Source organism: Lupinus angustifolius, chromosome LG02, assembly GCF_001865875.1.
Source record: "Lupinus angustifolius cultivar Tanjil chromosome LG02, LupAngTanjil_v1.0, whole genome shotgun sequence".
NCBI lineage: Eukaryota > Viridiplantae > Streptophyta > Magnoliopsida > Fabales > Fabaceae > Lupinus > Lupinus angustifolius.
The window spans coordinates 783,678-801,889 of NC_032010.1; the positions used below are offsets into that span (position 1 = coordinate 783,678).

General features: G+C 32.9%; 3 protein-coding genes across 3 annotated transcripts; 1 reads left to right on the forward strand and 2 right to left on the reverse strand.

Moving 5' to 3' along the window:
• Window positions 5,678-7,841, forward strand: LOC109330170 (60S ribosomal protein L30). Its single transcript, XM_019564236.1, has 4 exons — window positions 5,678-5,886; window positions 6,522-6,623; window positions 7,424-7,492; window positions 7,581-7,841. The coding sequence occupies exons 1-4, from the start codon at window positions 5,760-5,762 to the stop codon at window positions 7,619-7,621; spliced, it is 339 nt and encodes a 112-aa protein (XP_019419781.1). The 5' UTR covers window positions 5,678-5,759; the 3' UTR covers window positions 7,622-7,841.
• On the reverse strand, window positions 10,922-13,111 carry LOC109330178 (proline dehydrogenase 2, mitochondrial-like). Its single transcript, XM_019564249.1, has 4 exons — window positions 12,437-13,111; window positions 11,531-12,176; window positions 11,121-11,361; window positions 10,922-11,023 (listed from the first exon to the last, which is right to left on the reverse strand). Exons 1-4 carry the CDS (start codon window positions 12,992-12,994, stop codon window positions 10,978-10,980), a joined length of 1,491 nt encoding a protein of 496 aa, XP_019419794.1. The 5' UTR covers window positions 12,995-13,111; the 3' UTR covers window positions 10,922-10,977.
• Window positions 14,324-17,486, reverse strand: LOC109330186 (protein YIF1B-like). Its single transcript, XM_019564261.1, has 5 exons — window positions 17,385-17,486; window positions 16,766-16,965; window positions 16,146-16,244; window positions 15,880-16,031; window positions 14,324-14,913 (listed from the first exon to the last, which is right to left on the reverse strand). Exons 2-5 carry the CDS (start codon window positions 16,958-16,960, stop codon window positions 14,526-14,528), a joined length of 834 nt encoding a protein of 277 aa, XP_019419806.1. The 5' UTR covers window positions 16,961-16,965; window positions 17,385-17,486; the 3' UTR covers window positions 14,324-14,525.

The following is an 18,212-nucleotide window of genomic DNA, read 5'->3' on the forward strand; positions in this document are numbered from 1 at the left end:
ATATATATATAATCAAATTAGTTTATGAACCTAATATATCAAACTTGGTTCAAGTTTGATTCGTTTAGTTCATAAGCCAAGTTTATCGAGCTAAAAAATGAGTCAAATTTTTGAACAAATATCGAGTTGATTTGATTCATTTTCTTAATCACTCATCACTCTAGTATATAAGAGATTTAAATTACAAGTTGAAGTGTAAATCAATTAGTTTATTCCAAAAAAAGTGTACTTCCTCACTCATTTTGATCAATTGTTGACAGGATATACTCTTGAGAAATATATACATAATTTTTATTTCTGAAATGATAAAATAATACCTTGTTTGGTTTCTCTCTCTCATGAGAATTTGACAAGAAATGACGAATGAAGATCTTCTGTCCCAAAATAATAGTATCTCGCTATCCTAAGCTATTAGAATTTTATTGAAAAATGTAAAAATAGTAATTCTTATTTTTATAATTTTGAAGTGTCATTTTTTTATTAAACGAGTATATGAAAGGGGACACCTGATCCCCACTGACTCAGGGCCATACCTCTGCGACAAAACTGGGTTCCCGCCTTTGGGAGTTACCAATCTAGTACTCACTGTGGGCTCCACTTTTTGTCATAAAGCCAAACATTGATATCCGTGAAAAGGAGAATGTACAATCCATATCAACCCTCCATTTCATACACCTTATATCTCAACCGTTTAATTATTTTGCATGGAAATTTGTGCTATACTATACTATACTATATTACTATACTATACTATATAGTGAGTGGTTAACAACATGCTTATTACTAAAGTTCTCTCTTTTTTCTCTCCATCGAATAATTGCTTTTACCAATTACATTATTTTACTTGCTTTACCTTTTCCCTTTTCTCAATGTTTTAGATTATTATTATTGTGATGCTGGACTAATAGGAGTAGTATATGCAATTGCCTATTGTATTGATTAAAAACTTTTTCAAATTATTAAACTATAAGTTTGTTTTTTTAATACAAGTATAGTAAGTGTAAAGCATGAGTTATTCGAGTATTAGGATCTTAGCATTCTTCGGGTGAGTGCATGACCAAGATCGTTAAAGTTGTTAATTGATTTATGTACTTATGTTTGTTTGATTGTTTAGTATACAATAGATTATATAATATTTTTGAAAATGATAACTTTTATGTTGTAGGGTAATAGGCTACAGCATTACTAGACTAAAAATGAAATCATTACTCAACAAAAAAAAGCATTTTGAAATTATTTGTGACAAACACTCCTTTCTTCCCAAAAGTTATTTTTTCAATTAACATCATTTATAATAGAGTATTATAACGAACTTTAATCAATATAGTTGATTCCACATATTATTTATAATAGAATATTATAACATTCTTTAATTAATATAATTGACTATGGTAAATGCTTAATTATTATTGTATACATTTGAGATTTCCACCAAAGGTGCATCTTAAGGCATTCTAGGTGATGATGCTTGGGTCTAAGGGGAAGATAGGGATATATAATATTTGTGAGTTATAAAATGAATTTATGAGATGACTCTTGAAGTTTTTAATTTTTTTTCTCTCCAAAATTCAAGTTGTAAATAGATCTCAGGGCTTGGTTCCCATATTGCAACTTATTCATCAATCACCGTCGAGTTATGGGGGCATATTGGACATTCCATCTTTCCCCATAAAAATAAAAGGGCCACTCATATACTCATTTCACAATATAATTGCTAAGTCATATACAATTTTAATAAATACAACAACAATTCGGTCTTAATTATGTTAGGTAGAATTAACTCTAGATCAAAAGATGTTATAAAAAATTAATAAAATGCACCTTAATTAGTAATATGATATGTATAACCACAATTATTGACTAGGAATGATTCATATAACCTCAACAAAGGTGGCAGAAAAAATAAGAAAGAATAGTAAATGCAGTAACTTCCAATTATGTGTATAAAATCCTATAATGGCACTAATAAACCACACAAAAAAATGAGGAACATTTGTAACAATCATCTTCTAGAATCCATGTTGATGAAGGAATAAGCACTATAATCTAAAGAACTCCAACTTTTATGTACACTGTATTCTGAATTTGTGATCCTTGTTGCATTACAATTTGTCAGCAATTCCTCCTACAGCATCTACAAGCTTATCAAGTACATTAACTATGTTACTTGCAGTGTCTTTTTGTTGCTGCAGATCCAACTGAAAATTCATGTTCCGAGCTTCGAGTTGATCTTTTTGTACCTACGAAATACAAGGAATGTCATGTCATAACCAGAACTGTGAGTCTCGATGCAACGGTAAGGTTGTATATATCATACTCTTTCCAGACCTCATTAGATGAGAGTCTCTTCATTTACTAGAGTTGACAAATTCGATACACAGCAAAAGAAACATGCTACAAGTATGGATAATATAGGATTTAAGGAAAGAAAGTGGTGTCTTGAAATTATTGAAATTCTAAATGTAATGTATAGAACTAGAAATGACCAAACATGTGACTTTATGTTGGACTAGATGCGACCGGGGAGCCTTCAACCACCGAGGAGTTCTATTGTTACATTGGTATGGGAAGAGTGAAGAGTCACAAGTGAGACACCACGTCTTGAACCAAAACCTTAAGGCATTAGTTTATGGTCTTTCCTTCTTATAAACTATTTCACTCATTCCCTTATATCCAATGTGAGATTTTACAAGAACTCAATTGGAATGAAGCTGAGGCAGAAATCAGTAACAGAAATAAATGGAAAACAAGCATAAAATAATGAACAGGGTAAGCTAGCTTACACAAATGGCTTTTGGCTTTACTCAAGAGATCTATAAGCGCCAAATTCAACATATTTTTAAGATGAGCATAGGACATTTTACATTTAAGAAGCTTCAATTGTTATGGTTTAGGCTTTAGGGCCTAATACATAAACTAAAATTGGTCATATGAGCCTAAAGTTTTCTACACAAAAATACCAAAGCTCTCTCCACAACAAAACATCAAAGCCATATTGGAGCAAGTATAATTTGTGTTAAAACAATATATTAGATTTTCAATTTATCATCATCACATCCATAATGAACTCGTCATTACCTTGAACATTGCCTTCCCCTGTGTCGGCTCGAAGGATGAGGGGTTGATATTGCTTCTCTGTATCATCTTAATCTAGCATCATTGCCTCCAACATTTCGAACTTTATAACATACAACATCTTTGCTAGAAACAAAAATTTTGAAGAAAAGAAGTTCTTGATAGTGGGTAGTAGTTCATAAAATCACACAAAAGGTGCCTGAACCCCATGAATACCATAGCTATACCAATATGCATAGTAATAGAGAGGTTCCATAAGATATGTTTAGGTCATTTTCTAACGTATCAAATACCACTTAGCACTAAGATATGCTTATTTTTATAGGGTTTGTTACATAAGTTATATTATTGCACGTGTCATCACCTGTGATTGATCAGGAATTTTTTTTTAACTTCAATATATTTTTTCAATAAATAGCAGGCTAATGATACATGTAGTAACACAATTTGTGAGACAATAGATGTCCTTCCATTTTTATCTTTGTTTTAAGTATCCTTTTGAGTATTTTTTATAGATTTTACTACTTTTGGAACCTTCAAATCCTGATATATCAATAAGACAATAATACAGAATCTTCTTTTAAATAGTTATTCTTTTATTTTTCATACTTACACAAAATTATTACTCTTAGTCCATATATGGTGCGTGGGACCCTGTGTTGTTAAGGGCTAGGAAATGAGCCGTATATAATTCTCTCTCATTCACAAACTTTCAATATTTATGGGTATTAGCAAATATTTGTGGGTGTCATAAGATTAGCTAATATTTACAGAATGAGCTTTGAGTTTTAATTATATATATATACTTTTTAATAATTAGTATGTAAAAAATTATTATATAAATAATAAAATATTTATATAATAAATTTATGATTATAGTTAAATAAGTGTAATTTATTCAGAAATAATAATAAAATATATAATATATAATTTTAAAATAATAATAAAAAACTATAGTGTATATAAAAATTTAATTAAAAAATAAATACACACAATATGCACATATTTATGGAGAGTATGATAAAACATATTCTCATATTAATTATTTTGTCCAAGAGTCATATGATACCACCACTCACTAATATTTTATTTACTTTCAAAACCTCTCTTATTTCATGGAATAATTTCTCTATAATCTTTGCTTAATGGCTAATGTTTGTGCTCATGATGGCCCCTCCATTTATTGTTTTCTCTATTGACAAGACCTTGATTTATCGGACATTGTGACTAAAGCTGCAATTAACTTTTTGTATTTAACATTGGATAATTATCGTTCATGTTCTGCCTTATATTGAGTAAATCTAGAGTGATATAGATCGTTAGAGCATAATAATAATTGTTAAGGTTAGAAAGTTTTAAATATAGGTGCAATATGAGTCTTGTAAATTATTATTTATAAATTACAAATTATCTTTCTCTAAATTAAATATATAAGAGATAATATATTCTTTTAGTTCCATAGTGGTGTGATTGGAGGATGTAATATTCCTGTGACCGTAATGGTGATAATGACATAGTGGTGATGATGATAAGAATAATAACATTATTGATAATGTTATAAATGGAGGTGGCGATGTGCGATCGTTGGTAGTAGTCGGTTGTAGAAGTGATGGTGGAGATAATAATATGAATCACAATAAAAACTAAACTTGTGAGTATCCGTCTGAATCTAACTAGAATTTAATGGGGAAACCCTGTTGTGATTAGGTTCAGGTTTTACCTGAACATATTTTTTTTAACGTCGGGTTTGGTACAAGTTATATCCTACCTCGAAAAAATCCTAAATCGGTGAAACCATGAAAATTGGCATGTGAAATGTTTTAGAAGGCTTTAGAAACCTTATAAAGTATTTTTTCCTCAACTCCCAAATAAGAGAGACTATTTTCGAAGCCACCTATTCCCCTCGAAGAGATAATTTTCAAACAAAGCCATGCAACCGTAGGAATGACAATAAGGCGAATCAAGATTAAGTTTGTGCTCACCCGAATTAAGAAGGATTGAAAATAATATTATTATCCTTATGAATGACAATGAAAACCAAACTCGTGGTTACTCGCCCGAACTCAAACCGAATTTAACGGGAAAAACACAATGTGATTGAGTTCATGTTTTACCCGAATTCGACTTTCGGGTTCGAGTTTAGTATAGATGATACCCTACCCCGAAGCCGATTAATATATGTAAGATTACTAAATTACATATAAACAAATATACAAAACCTATATATATAATACATGTTTTAGGGTGCGTTTCCATCGGGTTTGGAATATGTATCAACTATACAAATCCCAAATCTAAAAGTTGAATTCAGGTAAAACCTAAACGCAAACCCAATCACATCAAATTTTCCCTATTAAATTCAGTTTGAGTTTGGACGAGTATCCATAAATTCATTTTTCATTACTATCCTTACATACAAGTTGATGAAATTGGCGGAAGAAAATCACTTTTTTTTTTAATTTGCAAAAATAAAATAAAATAAAAAACTAATAACCAAGCCATGGAGGTATTTGATGAGGCCTTGGTAATGGGCCAGTCCAAAGAATAACCTGATAATAAGATATATCTATCCATCCATCCAAACAAACCCTTACAACAAAACCCTACTCATACCGAGTCACCAACTATATATACAACTCGCCGTTTTCATCTTCACCTTCAACCTCTCTCTCTATTCATCAAAAATGGTTGCTGCAAAGAAAACCAAGAAGACCCATGAGAGCATTAACAACAGACTCGCTCTTGTGATGAAGAGTGGAAAATATACCCTTGGCTATAAAACTGTCCTTAAGTCTCTTAGATCCTCCAAGGGTAATATATAATATACCCTTTTGGTTTTCTTGATTTGGGTTCTTTCATTTACTTTATAATTTTGATGTTAAGCTTTAAAGTTTTGATTTTTAGTTATGTGGAATAAATTGCAATGTTTCAATTTTATAGCATTAGGTGGTTTAAATTGAAGGGTGTCTATTTGGGATGTGGATCTGTATTGTGTTGTTTTAACATTTTATAATTTGGTTTCAAATTGTGTTTGTGGTTATGTTAGAGTTACGTTAATTTATAAGTTGGTTGTTGCAAACATGGTTTTAAATTGTTGTCGCGATATTAGTTTATGTAGGCTCTTGAACTGCATCAAAATAGTTTATATGACTGCATCTTTATTCAATTGTTGCAAATCTGAAAGCAATTGGCATAGTTAGAAATTGTGTTTATTAAGGTCCAAATGTTAATTGTTTATGTTCTTTTGATGGGAGAATGTTATTGGAAATTGACAATTAAATCATAGGGGTTGATTAATACACATTAGCACTTCTGATAATGAAAGAGAGTTTAATTTGAGTGGTGTGGTTTGGATTGAGTGTTATAACTTGTTTTGAACTTTAATTTTGTTGTTGATTGAATTGCTGATTGTATAAAAAGATTGAATAATGTTTGGTTTTTGGCAGGGAAACTGATTATCATTGCCAACAACTGTCCTCCTTTGAGGAAGTCTGAAATCGAATATTACGCCATGTTGGCAAAGGTTGGAGTTCATCATTACAATGGGAGTAAGTTCTTAATCTAGTACCTTTCTCTCTTCTTAAAATGTTAACATGATTTTAATGGTAGGTGTAATTTATTTTCATATGTGATTCATTTGATAATTTTACCCGATCTATATTGGACTATTCTGATTTTTTGTTTTGGTTCTAGGTTTATGTAATTTCAGCTTAATTTACTTTTGATCTAGTGTGTAAGAAACAAAGGATTATCCTACATTTGCATTTGATTCTTACATGAATAAGCTAGTAAATGTGTAGTCATTGAGTTCATGATACTTTAAAGGTCACCAGATCGATTTTTTATTCATAAAATTGTCTTTGAAGTAGAAAGTAATATTATAATTGAACCGGACATGATTGAATATTCACAGCTTTAGACCCACTGAAATGGTATCAATGGGTTTTTGTTTCAAATTATCTGTGCATTAATTTTCTGTGAATGAATTTTATACGATTTTCACTTGCAAGGCGATGGGAATGTTTAGCTTCTGAAACCTTTGCGATGTTCCTTTTCGCCTTTAGAGATTTATGTGCTCCATCTGGAAAGTGCTTATCTGTTTACTAAAGCATGTGGTAGCATTTTTAAATGAAGCATGCGAGTTTTTGAAATGCTTTCGTTACTCATCAGCTGAGCAATTAGTACTTTGATAATTATGCATTCGATATTGCTCAGTGGCCTTGATGTGCACTTCCTTTTTTCTAATACAAAATATTTCACAAGCCATTGCATTGTCACACTTTCATCGTCCGAATATGTAATTGAATTAATCAAACAGTTTACCAAGTATTTCTTGTTTGTTTTACAGACAATGTCGATTTGGGCACTGCATGTGGAAAGTACTACAGAGTGTGCTGCCTCAGCATTGTTGACCCCGGTATGTTATCAAAACACTTTTAATCTTTTAAACTAGTTTGATCTTTTTGTCTTATGTTTTTCTAACTTAGTCTGTTATTTGTTTTCAGGTGATTCCGATATCATTAAGACACTGCCGGGCGATCAGTAGAATAGTTCAAGTCTTTGGTCTTTGTTCTGTTTCATTTTCTTGATTTCAGACCATTTTTAAAACAGGATCTATTGTAGTTTCTAAACTATGTGGTGTATGGTGGCAGTGCATGGTTTTCGGCTATTCTATCGTATTATGCATGGAGTAATTTTGATTTTGCAAAGTTATCTTGGGTTTTTTTCATTGTCCTTTCTATTATATAGATGATAGTATATAATTGTGCTTCTTTGCTAGCAAATGATTGTTGAAATTAGCAACCACATTATCATGTGAAGATTTTTTTCGCATGTTCGGTTCATGTAGCTAACTCGGTATATGGTGATTAAGGCTTGATTGTGGTTTGAACAATGAAGGGGTTAGTCTTTGGTATCATGCTTCACCTTTTGTATTGAATCAATCTCTTTCCTTACAATCAATACCATTGTGTCTTGTTGAACCTTTTCTCCAATCTATAATTGTGCTATACTAATAGGGTGAAAAACATGCCAGAAATATGAAAAGTTAAAATCACTATAGACTAAGAGGGTGAAAGGATATTTTTTTAAAAGCAATTACATTTTTATCGTTGCTCATGCAAAAATTTACACAATTGTGTTAAGATTTTCAGATAGTAAGCACTGTAGTGGAGCCATAAAAAAATAGAATAATAAAAATGAATTAAAAATGGAAATAGTAAAGTTAATAGTAATAATAATTATTTGTGTATGTTTTCTGATCTGTATGCAAATAGTAAATAAACACTGTTGTGAGATGTAGCTTATTCATGCTCTCTCTGTCATATATAAGGACTCAAATTTTAGCCATAACCCTGTTCTTGTGGATAACTTCATGCTACACTTCTCAGCCTCCCCATCCAAGACTTTCTTCAATTCATTTGGTCAAGAACGACTTTTATTTGGACTCGCCAGTTTGTAAAACTAATCTTGTCATTAAATTTCTCAATGTCGAACAAAGTAAAAGAATCACAATTAAATATGGAACATTTCTAAATACCAATTTGTTTGGAACATAGTGCAGAAATGTAAAAAGAGAGATGTCATATAGTATTTACATGGAAAACATTATATACTATGTGAGAAAAAGAAAGATACTTACAATAAAAACTAAACATATAGAAAAATCATACTAACACAAGTTAGTGGTGTCAATATGGGTATTGCCCGCGGGCCAGCCCGCATTGCCCGCAAAAAAATGTGGGCAGGGCATGGTATTTTTGCCTGTTAGCCCATATTGCCCGGCCTGTTTGCCCGCTTTATTAGCGGGCATTTTAAACGGGCTCCGCGGGCTGCTCGCGGGCATTACATTCTACACTTTAAAATTTTAATCCAAGACTTTATTACTGCTTGGTTATTTTATAATTATTATTGCAGACTTGTTAGAGAGAATTATTATGTAATATGGTTAGAGAGACATGTTTTGAATTATTATTATAGAGACTTTTAATTATTATGTAATGTGGTTATGTAAAATCTATTGATTTACTGCCTAATGTAAATGATAACTTAGCATTCACCATTGTTACTTTTTTAATGTAAACAGGAAAATGTCCGCGGGCCACCCATTAGCCCGTTTTAAAACGGGCAGGGTATGACTTTTTGTCCGTTAACCAATTGCGGGCATGCCCGGCCCGCTTAAATTATTGCGGGCATTTGCGGGCGCGGGCTAAACAGGCTGGGCGGCCCGTTTTGACACCCCTAAACACAAGCCCCAATAAAAATGGGGTAAAAATAACTAAGGATGAAATAAGCATATATAAGTCAATGTATCATATCATATATTCTATTTTTGATCTTTAGATCTAAGAACGGATTTAACATAGTTGACAGTAAACAATTAAAGTGGAATTTAATACAAACCCAACAAGTTACAACCATTTGTTACAGCTAAAAGTTAATGTCATTCTGAGGAATCTTAGCATATGAAAATAGAGAAGAATGAAAGAGAATTTTATAGATTTCCAGTTAAACTTACTTGTACATTACATCAGCATTCATCCAAACAATGCATCTGGTTATTTCCTACTGAATAAATCCTTCAATCTCTCTTGCACTTCCTACCCATGTAAACTGAGCCAAGTTGTGATGAGAATCAATGACAACGCCGACAATTTGGTTGTTAATGTCTGTCGTCATTGATTCCCATCACAACATGGTTCAGCTAACTATAGGATTATAAATGGTCCATACCATGATTTGCACATTATCATATATATATATACTATTTTTGACAAATGAGTTATTTTATATAATATTGTTGATTGATTTATGACTAATTTTGTAGATTGTACTCCATGTGTAGTACACAAACCTTCCATTATTGGTACTACCACTTTTGCTTGACAAGCCTTAAAATTGTACTGGCTTTTTGTACTCAAAACTTGTACTGCTATATTGTCTTATTGCTTTTTGTTGATTGATCATTTTGCTTGAATAATATATCCAAAGAGAGTATATAATTTAGGGAATGAAGATCACATGTCCCAAAATAATATTCTCAACTATGTTTCGTCTAATAAAATTTTAAATTTCTACATGCAGAAGCTTAGTAGTGAAATAATTATTTTGCCCCAGTTTTTTGTACTTATTTGGATACTGTTATCTTGGATGTATAATATCTCACCTATTGCTTGTTCAACTCAAACACTTTGTGAAAGTGATATGCAGACACAAATAAAACAGCATAAATAAAAAAGAGTAAAATAACACCGAGAAATTTTAATGTGGAAAAAACTTTCGAAGTTTAGTTGAGAAGTAAAAAACCACGGGACCTAGTCCAGAAAACATCTCCACGAGACCAGTAATCACCATCAAAGTATCACCTTGTAGTCACATTTCGTAGTAGGAATGAAAGAAGCGATCATAAACATTAGTCAAACCAAGAGAGAATGTTAAAAACACAAGCATAGATTTATCTTAAATCATTTTGATAATAGAGAAAGCACCAACAACAAATTCAGATGCATGAATCAAGTGACGCTAGCTATTATATCATATCAAAGATAAACCATTGCATTACATTCTTTTGTCCTTCTCAAAATGCACCAATCAGAATCAGAATCAAAGATAAACCATTGCATTGCATCCTATAGTAGCTACTCCGAATTAACACCACTAGTTTAGTTATAGTTGTTATATGAATGTCAATATGGACTACAATTGCAATTGGTGTTCATAATATTATGTACTTATCCTGAGAGTGATTCAATGGCCTCTTCTCCAGGACTAAATACCAATGCCATATCAAAGACAATATCATAAACTTCCAATCGACTAAATACCAAATTTGTTGTAGTGAAAAATTAAAAACAAAACCACAAAAAAAAAGAGAGACTTTATTACATCCTTCATCCCATTGACTTAAAACATTGCCACTATTCTCTTCATCCTTCTTCCTAACTCCTCCCTGTAGTACACAAACAAAACAGCAATAAAAATCGATACTTTACGAGTTTTTTATACTATCAATGATAAACGATTATTGACTCTGTATAAATCGTTACCTCATGAGTTGTCTGTCAAAACCTGAAGCAGCCAACATTCCTCTATTCTCTTCAGCCCTTCTTAGAAGGTAAGGCATAACTGTCTCTACAGGTCCAAATGGCATATACTTGCTAACCTGAAACCCTGCATTACTCAAACCAAAGGATAGTGCCTCTGACATTCCATAAAGTTGTGCAAATTCTAGCTTGTGATTCACCTTTCCAATCCCTAACTCATGTGCTTTTGCAGCAGCCAATTTCCCTACACATCATTTCCATTCCTTATTATAACACAAAATCTATGCTTCCAATTATAGTCACGATATTGTAGTTTTGATAGTCTCTGGAACGAATATCGACTATATTATTTAAGTACATTTGTCTAGTAAATATATTGTCGATATATAAAATTCGAACTTATGTATATGTACCTGATTCAACATTATGGGTTGCAAGAACAACTCCACCAGGGCCATTGGCAATCTTCTCTAGCATAAAACTTGAGCAATCATTGAAGCACTTATGTGTATCATGAATGGTTTTGTGAATTGGTGATGCATACCCTAAAGAAGAAGCTACCTTTCTTTCCATTGACATATAAGCACCTCTCACCAACTTGAACCCCATTGGAATGTTCATTTTATCTGCAGCCTTTGTTGCAAGTTTCAACCTTTCCATAGCATCTTTCAGGTAAGTTTGAATTGTTCCAAACACAATAGGGTTTTCACCTTTGTTATGCATGATAGCAGAAGAATATGTGAAGTAATCAATAGCTGGTTGAACTTCAGTATGTTCTGCATCAACCAACAAGGGAATGTTGGCTTCAACACATTTTTGGCATAGTTCAAAGAGTCTTTGATTTGCAAGTTTAAGATCACTCTCTTCTTCCATTGTTAGAGGTTCAGGTCTCTTCCTTGTGTGGTATAAAGGGGTTGATTCAGAGAAAATTGGGAAGGAATCTTGCTTCCATGGAAGAATAAAAGAAGGGTCTTTTTGTTGCCACCTTAGTAAGTCACTCATTCTTTCTAGAAGCTTCATGGGACATATTGCAGTGATTTTCACAATCACAAAACTCACCTATAACACATTATTAGCATTCAAATTTTGTAACCATCAACACCATTAATATTGTGTGTAAATAACAAAGCAGATAACTACATGAATTCATGCAATAATAGTGTAAAAAAGGATAACTACTTGAATTCATGTAATAATAGTGTAAAAAAGCTTTTTAATATTATCGACTTATCATGTATCATTTATGTATTGACTCATAGATATGGATATAATAAAAATGGTGTACAAATTAAATGGTGAAAATTGAAAAGATATTTTACCGAAGATGGTGGGAGTGATTTGCTGACATCCACGGTGTGAAGGAACCCCTTCAGGTTCTTGTCACATCCGTGGTTGTCGTGGGCGTCTTCGACGCCATACACAAGCATGCCACGCAACCCAGCATCCTTCAACAACCCGATACTTTGGCCGGCGGTGATAGCGTCCTCGCCGGCGCAAAAGTGGTTGTAGAAAGTGCCACGTATACCAGCAAGAATAACATCCTTAATTCCCTCCATCTCCATGAGCTTAGACCTCATGACCCACATGCCGAGGTCGACCATAGGTTCGATCCCGGTAGCGTGGAGCATGGCGGTGGAGCGGAGGAGAGTAGAGGTAGGGACATAGGAGAAGAGTTTTTCAACGTCGTGGAAGTTGAGGCCGGAAGGGTCGGAGGAGGGGCGGAGGAGGACGGTGGAAGAGGGTGGCTTTTGGTCGAGGAAAATGGGAGGAGAGAGAGTGGGTGAGAGAGAGGAAGGGTGAACGGAGTTGAGGGGCTTTGTGGCGGTGTTGTAACGGAGGTTTCTTAGAATCCTTGGTGGGATTACACGGGTGGCCATAAAACGTTAAAAAGTTTACAATTGTTAAGGTTGTTTATGTTTCTCTCTTTGTCTCTCTCTCTCTTTGGGTTCTCTCTCTCTTTTGTATTTCCCCTCAAAAGAAATATACAATGGAATGAGATGCAAAAATGTGAAGTTTCAAGTAATGGGTAAGGGAGTTTTATAGGGCAAAACTAAGGGAACGAGTCAAGGGCATGCATGCATGCATGGTGTATTATCATTTTTAGTAGTGTTTGATGATTTGTTTTGTTAACCTTTATAATAGGACTTTTTATTTTGAGTTATAGTGTTATTGAAATGTGATAATGGGTGGTGGTTGAAGGGTACAAATGTTGAGTAATGAGAAGTTTAAACTATGCATGAGTTTAGGAATGTGTGTTGCAACAAATTTGGATCTAAAATTTGAAATTGATTCAGAGCTGAGACAGATCTTAAGTGGATCCATGTATTTTAGATGTGTTTGTATGGTGAAATGACATCACTTAACACCTAAATTTTGCAACTATTTCATTTGTTTTAATACATTTTATTCAATTAAGAGAGTTTCACTTTATGGACTTTTTATCAACTTCATCCGGTTCCAATATCCTTTAAGGTCCAATTTTCAAGGTTTAAAGGCTTTGACATTAATTAATGTACAGATTTTTTACTCTTAACTTAGTATTGCTTGACTAAGTTTTATAGGTTTAATGTTACTCTTGACTCTTGAGATTTTTCTTATTGAGTATGCTACTTACCTTAGTCTTTCTTCACTACAAATTCCTTTTCAATCTTTAATAACATTTCTTCTTGCCTTAATCTTTCTAAATAACATTGCTCATAAACTTAAGTTTTCTTCAAGTTTTAATCTTAAAGAGCTAGAGGGTGACTAGATTATTGTGATAATGACTATATGTTAAAAAGACTATCAATCATAAGAAGATATTGAAAGTTGTCATTTCTCAATTATTAGGAAAAAAAATGAAAGCATGCATATGGTGAGAAAATGTGTTCTTATGTAGAAGAAGAATGCAGACGGTGGATTAGTGGTTGCATAGTGATGTTGGCAACCAACAAGACATTGGTCTAGCAGTGTAAGACCTCACTGGATCCTCAAGGATGAGTCAAGGGCATGCATGCAAGAGGGCAGCCACGAACCCCGAAAGGGATTAATTCCTTACCCAAAAAGTTGAGAGAATACTCTTGATTGTACCAAAAAAAATAGTGATGTTGGCATTTATTTGGCATAGTGAGATAAAGTGCAAATATTTGAGAGAACAATGGAATGCATCAAAAATGGTAGCTAAACATACCAGGTATTATATAAAAGTGCAAATATTGCAACAGGTCCAACAGGATGCATGATTTCATAAGGGTAAACAAATATAAAATTCAACCTTATAGTGGTTTCACAAGGGTATAATCTGTAATTATGCAGATAAAAATAAAGGGAAAACAAAAAAGAACCATATATTACTATTCTCCAACGTTAACAAAACCAAAAAATATCACAAAGTGCTTCTAAGTACAAAGTAAATGCCATTAATTTCTCCTATATAAGCCAGTTGACAGTGATGTTTCCAAGCCACATGAACAATGGGAGCTGAGCCAAAGCAATAAAGAGCAACAGATAATGGTGTCTGCTTGAATCATAGGTTCTGACCTCTGCAAAAAGGACTCTCTTCATTGTTTTCACCAAGAATACTCCCATACATAAGCAGGTCCATGGCATCAAAAAGTAATAAGAGTAACTCGAAATTATTCTTCCAAGAACCGCCAAACACAAGCCAGTGAATGTGTAACCTGCATATGCAACAAAGTCCAATAGAGGTGCTTCCCCACTGCCCAATGAAAGCAATGTCACTTTAAGAAGTGTAGCTTGCATAAACCAACCAAGCAATCCCTTGATGAATAACAAATTCAAAGCTTCAGGACTAAACCTGGTCATGAATACAGCAATTTTAAAAGATTATGAGATTCTAGAAAAAACAAGTGCAGAAAGAATACAATTCAGTATTATATGATATATTAGATTCTCAGTGTACCAAGCAATTCCCAACTTAAGAACTTTCAAAACAACGATCACCCGAGAAGAAATTTGCAATCTTTTTAACACCTAATCAGATCATTTTCTTTCGCATCCAACGAAGTTCTTTTTTTAGTTGCAAACACAATTATGACTTCGAAAGCAAAAATTCATATTATGTACATCCATACAAAAAAGGGCGGAAAACCAAGCAAATCATAACCAATTGTATGCCCTTTCCCGCCACCACCAACATACTCACAAACAAATCTTTTCATATAATGTTAATGGTTTACCAAGTCTGCATCAGAGCAAATAAGCATCAAAGTATAGCATTCAGAAACTAGAGATGAAAACAGCTTCATCTAGTTCGTCTTTCCCCATACACAGTAACAAATAGTTTATAATGTGGTTAAGGTCATCAGTAAACAATCCCAGAGTTCACAATTACTATGCAGAGTAGCTTTTCAGGGATCCATAAGTAAGATTCTGAAAGGCCTTTCTCAATTGGAGGTGTTTCAGCACAAACATGAATACATATTGAGCTAAAATAATATGCTCGAGGAGTGACCATGCTGAGAAAAGTATGGGACTCAAGGATGCAAAGATTGAAAGTATGAAATACTAGGTCAGCTGAAAAAACTCCGTTATAAGCAAAACACAATCTACAGATAATAAAACCTGTACTAGAAAAAAGGAAATATTCTTTATTTTATTTTATACAATTGTAATAGAAAGTATCAGTTTACAGGTATAGCAAGCAAAAGCAAAAACAGGGTGGCCAGGGGTAATAAATTAAAATTGAGCACAATAAATATAACTCATGTCAGTGCTATACTATAGGATTAAGTCATTAAGATAAGGGAAATATTATACTTACTTTCCGCAAAGACCCAATGAGACACCAGCAAGAACAACATAGGTACCAAATGCCATTAATGGAATGTAGAGGTCAGGTGCATTTATGTCATATACTGGTGGTTTATAGGAGAGCCTACCTCCCACTGGTTCAGTAATTCTAGTCCAATGACCCTAAAAAGGATTAGATAACAAAAAAGATAAGGGCAATCAAGAAGATAAAATAAGGTAACCAAACAAAATTGCAACGAGATAAATGCAGAAAAGATTGGCATTTCCTGTGCTTACCCGGTGCAGGAATGGGAACAAAACCACCTTTAATTTGTTCCTAACATAATGATCATTCACTTGAAAGTAGTATTGGGGATCAGAGAAATACCGACTTATCTGTTATTGAAAAGAGAAGATTAATTTTAAAATAGAGACCATGAATTCACACATAACGTAAGTATTGTTATATACTGACTGCTTAAGGGGGATTGAAGAGGTTATCTCGGCTTTCCCATAATAAACAGTTTTTCAGGCACAATTAAAACAGAGGGAAGACAAGGAGGAAAAAAGAAAAGTGAAATGATATGAACTTTGAAGCCAATACCTACTAGAGTAGAATGTCATTCGGGTCCTTGAAAGATTCACGACCAACCAATTTAGTCCCTCAAAGATTATGTCTACCAACTAAGTCCCTGAAAGATCAAAATGGACACCACGTTCGTCCCTTAGGCTAACGTGGCATTCCAGATGCATTCTGCATGTCATTCAAGGACTTAGTTGTTAGACATGATCTTTGAGGAATATTTTGACTGGCCGAATGACGTTTTAGTCTATCTAATATTACTAATTGTCAGCTATAAATGAGCATGTTAAATTAAATCACTGACTACAAACATGTTAGAATGAATGATACATACATTGCTTTGAACATACTCAGAGCTTGACCCTAATATTTTCTCTCCATAAGCACCCAATCCACCTCGAATGAGCCCTGAACCAGCAACATTAAATGCATTCCCGAAAGGATTAGGTTGCGAGCTTGTTGAAGGATGGGTTTGAAATTGAGGTTGATGTTGAGGTAACCCAGGTTGCGACCCAACATTATTGTACATTCTTACTACCATGTCAAAATCAAATAGAAAATGAATCAACAATGAGAATGAAAAATTCGAATACTCGACCGGACAAAATTGAACCCCCGCCACATAATCACAGTCCAATGGTAATCATAAATCAGCATAATAGATATAAATAAAAACCTAATTTCATGACATGAAGAAATCATCACTAAAACATAAACACAGCCTATATGATACCCTAACATTTACATCGATTCGATCTATATAACCGACCCCACCCGTGTTTTAAATTGCACTCCACAACCGCAATATTGCGACCATAGTTGCGGCTGCATCTGCCAAAATTTCCCCCAATTTTTCACAATTACGGTAACTACAAATGCAATTTAAAACATTGAAGAACCATGAGTTTATGAAATAAATAAAAATAAATAGTGAATAAAAGAAAAAAGAGAACCTTGTTGAAGAGATGACGAAGAAAAAGAGAACCAAGATCTGAGACAGTGGGAAATGAGAATGAGCCTTTCCTTCCTTAATACGCACCGTTTTGTTATAATAACTAATTTCGATACAGACATCAACATATATGTTTTTTCTGTATAAAAATTTAACTCGCTGATCTTAGTGTAAAGATTTATGCATATACATCTTGTTATTTACCAAAAAATACATCATCCATGTATGGATCACGACGCTCTACTTGGATTGGTTCTCGAACAACTTAATATGTAAAGGTACTATATATTCAATCTGTGATACTATATATTCAATTTTTATATATTTCATTTTTTTGAATTAAAATGTATTTATTGTGTTCGGTGTACTTTATATTATATTTTTTTTTTGTTTATGATAATGTTTAGTTTAAGGTGAGATATGTGATTAATTAATGTATTGGCGGTAGTTGCTTATGATTATATAGTTTTTTTGTAAAAATTAAATAATATTAAGGACAATATAGGAAATGAAAATTACATCATGAGGGAAGTTATTTCAAGTTTTGGCTTTATATATAGTATAGATATAGTATAATATTTATACATTATAAGTGTAAAGATTTATACAAGTTAGTATCTTATTTATCATTTATTTGTATTATTTTTTAATTGTCAATAATTATTAAAAACTAATAATTTATGATAAATCGGCAGTGTTTTAAAAAAAATTACACTATAAGTAGATATATCTTTTACTTTATTTTCATATCCTTTGCATTAATTGATTTCCAATGATTAAACTAATTTTTTAGTTATGTATTGTAAGTGCAAACTTTTTTTACACTATA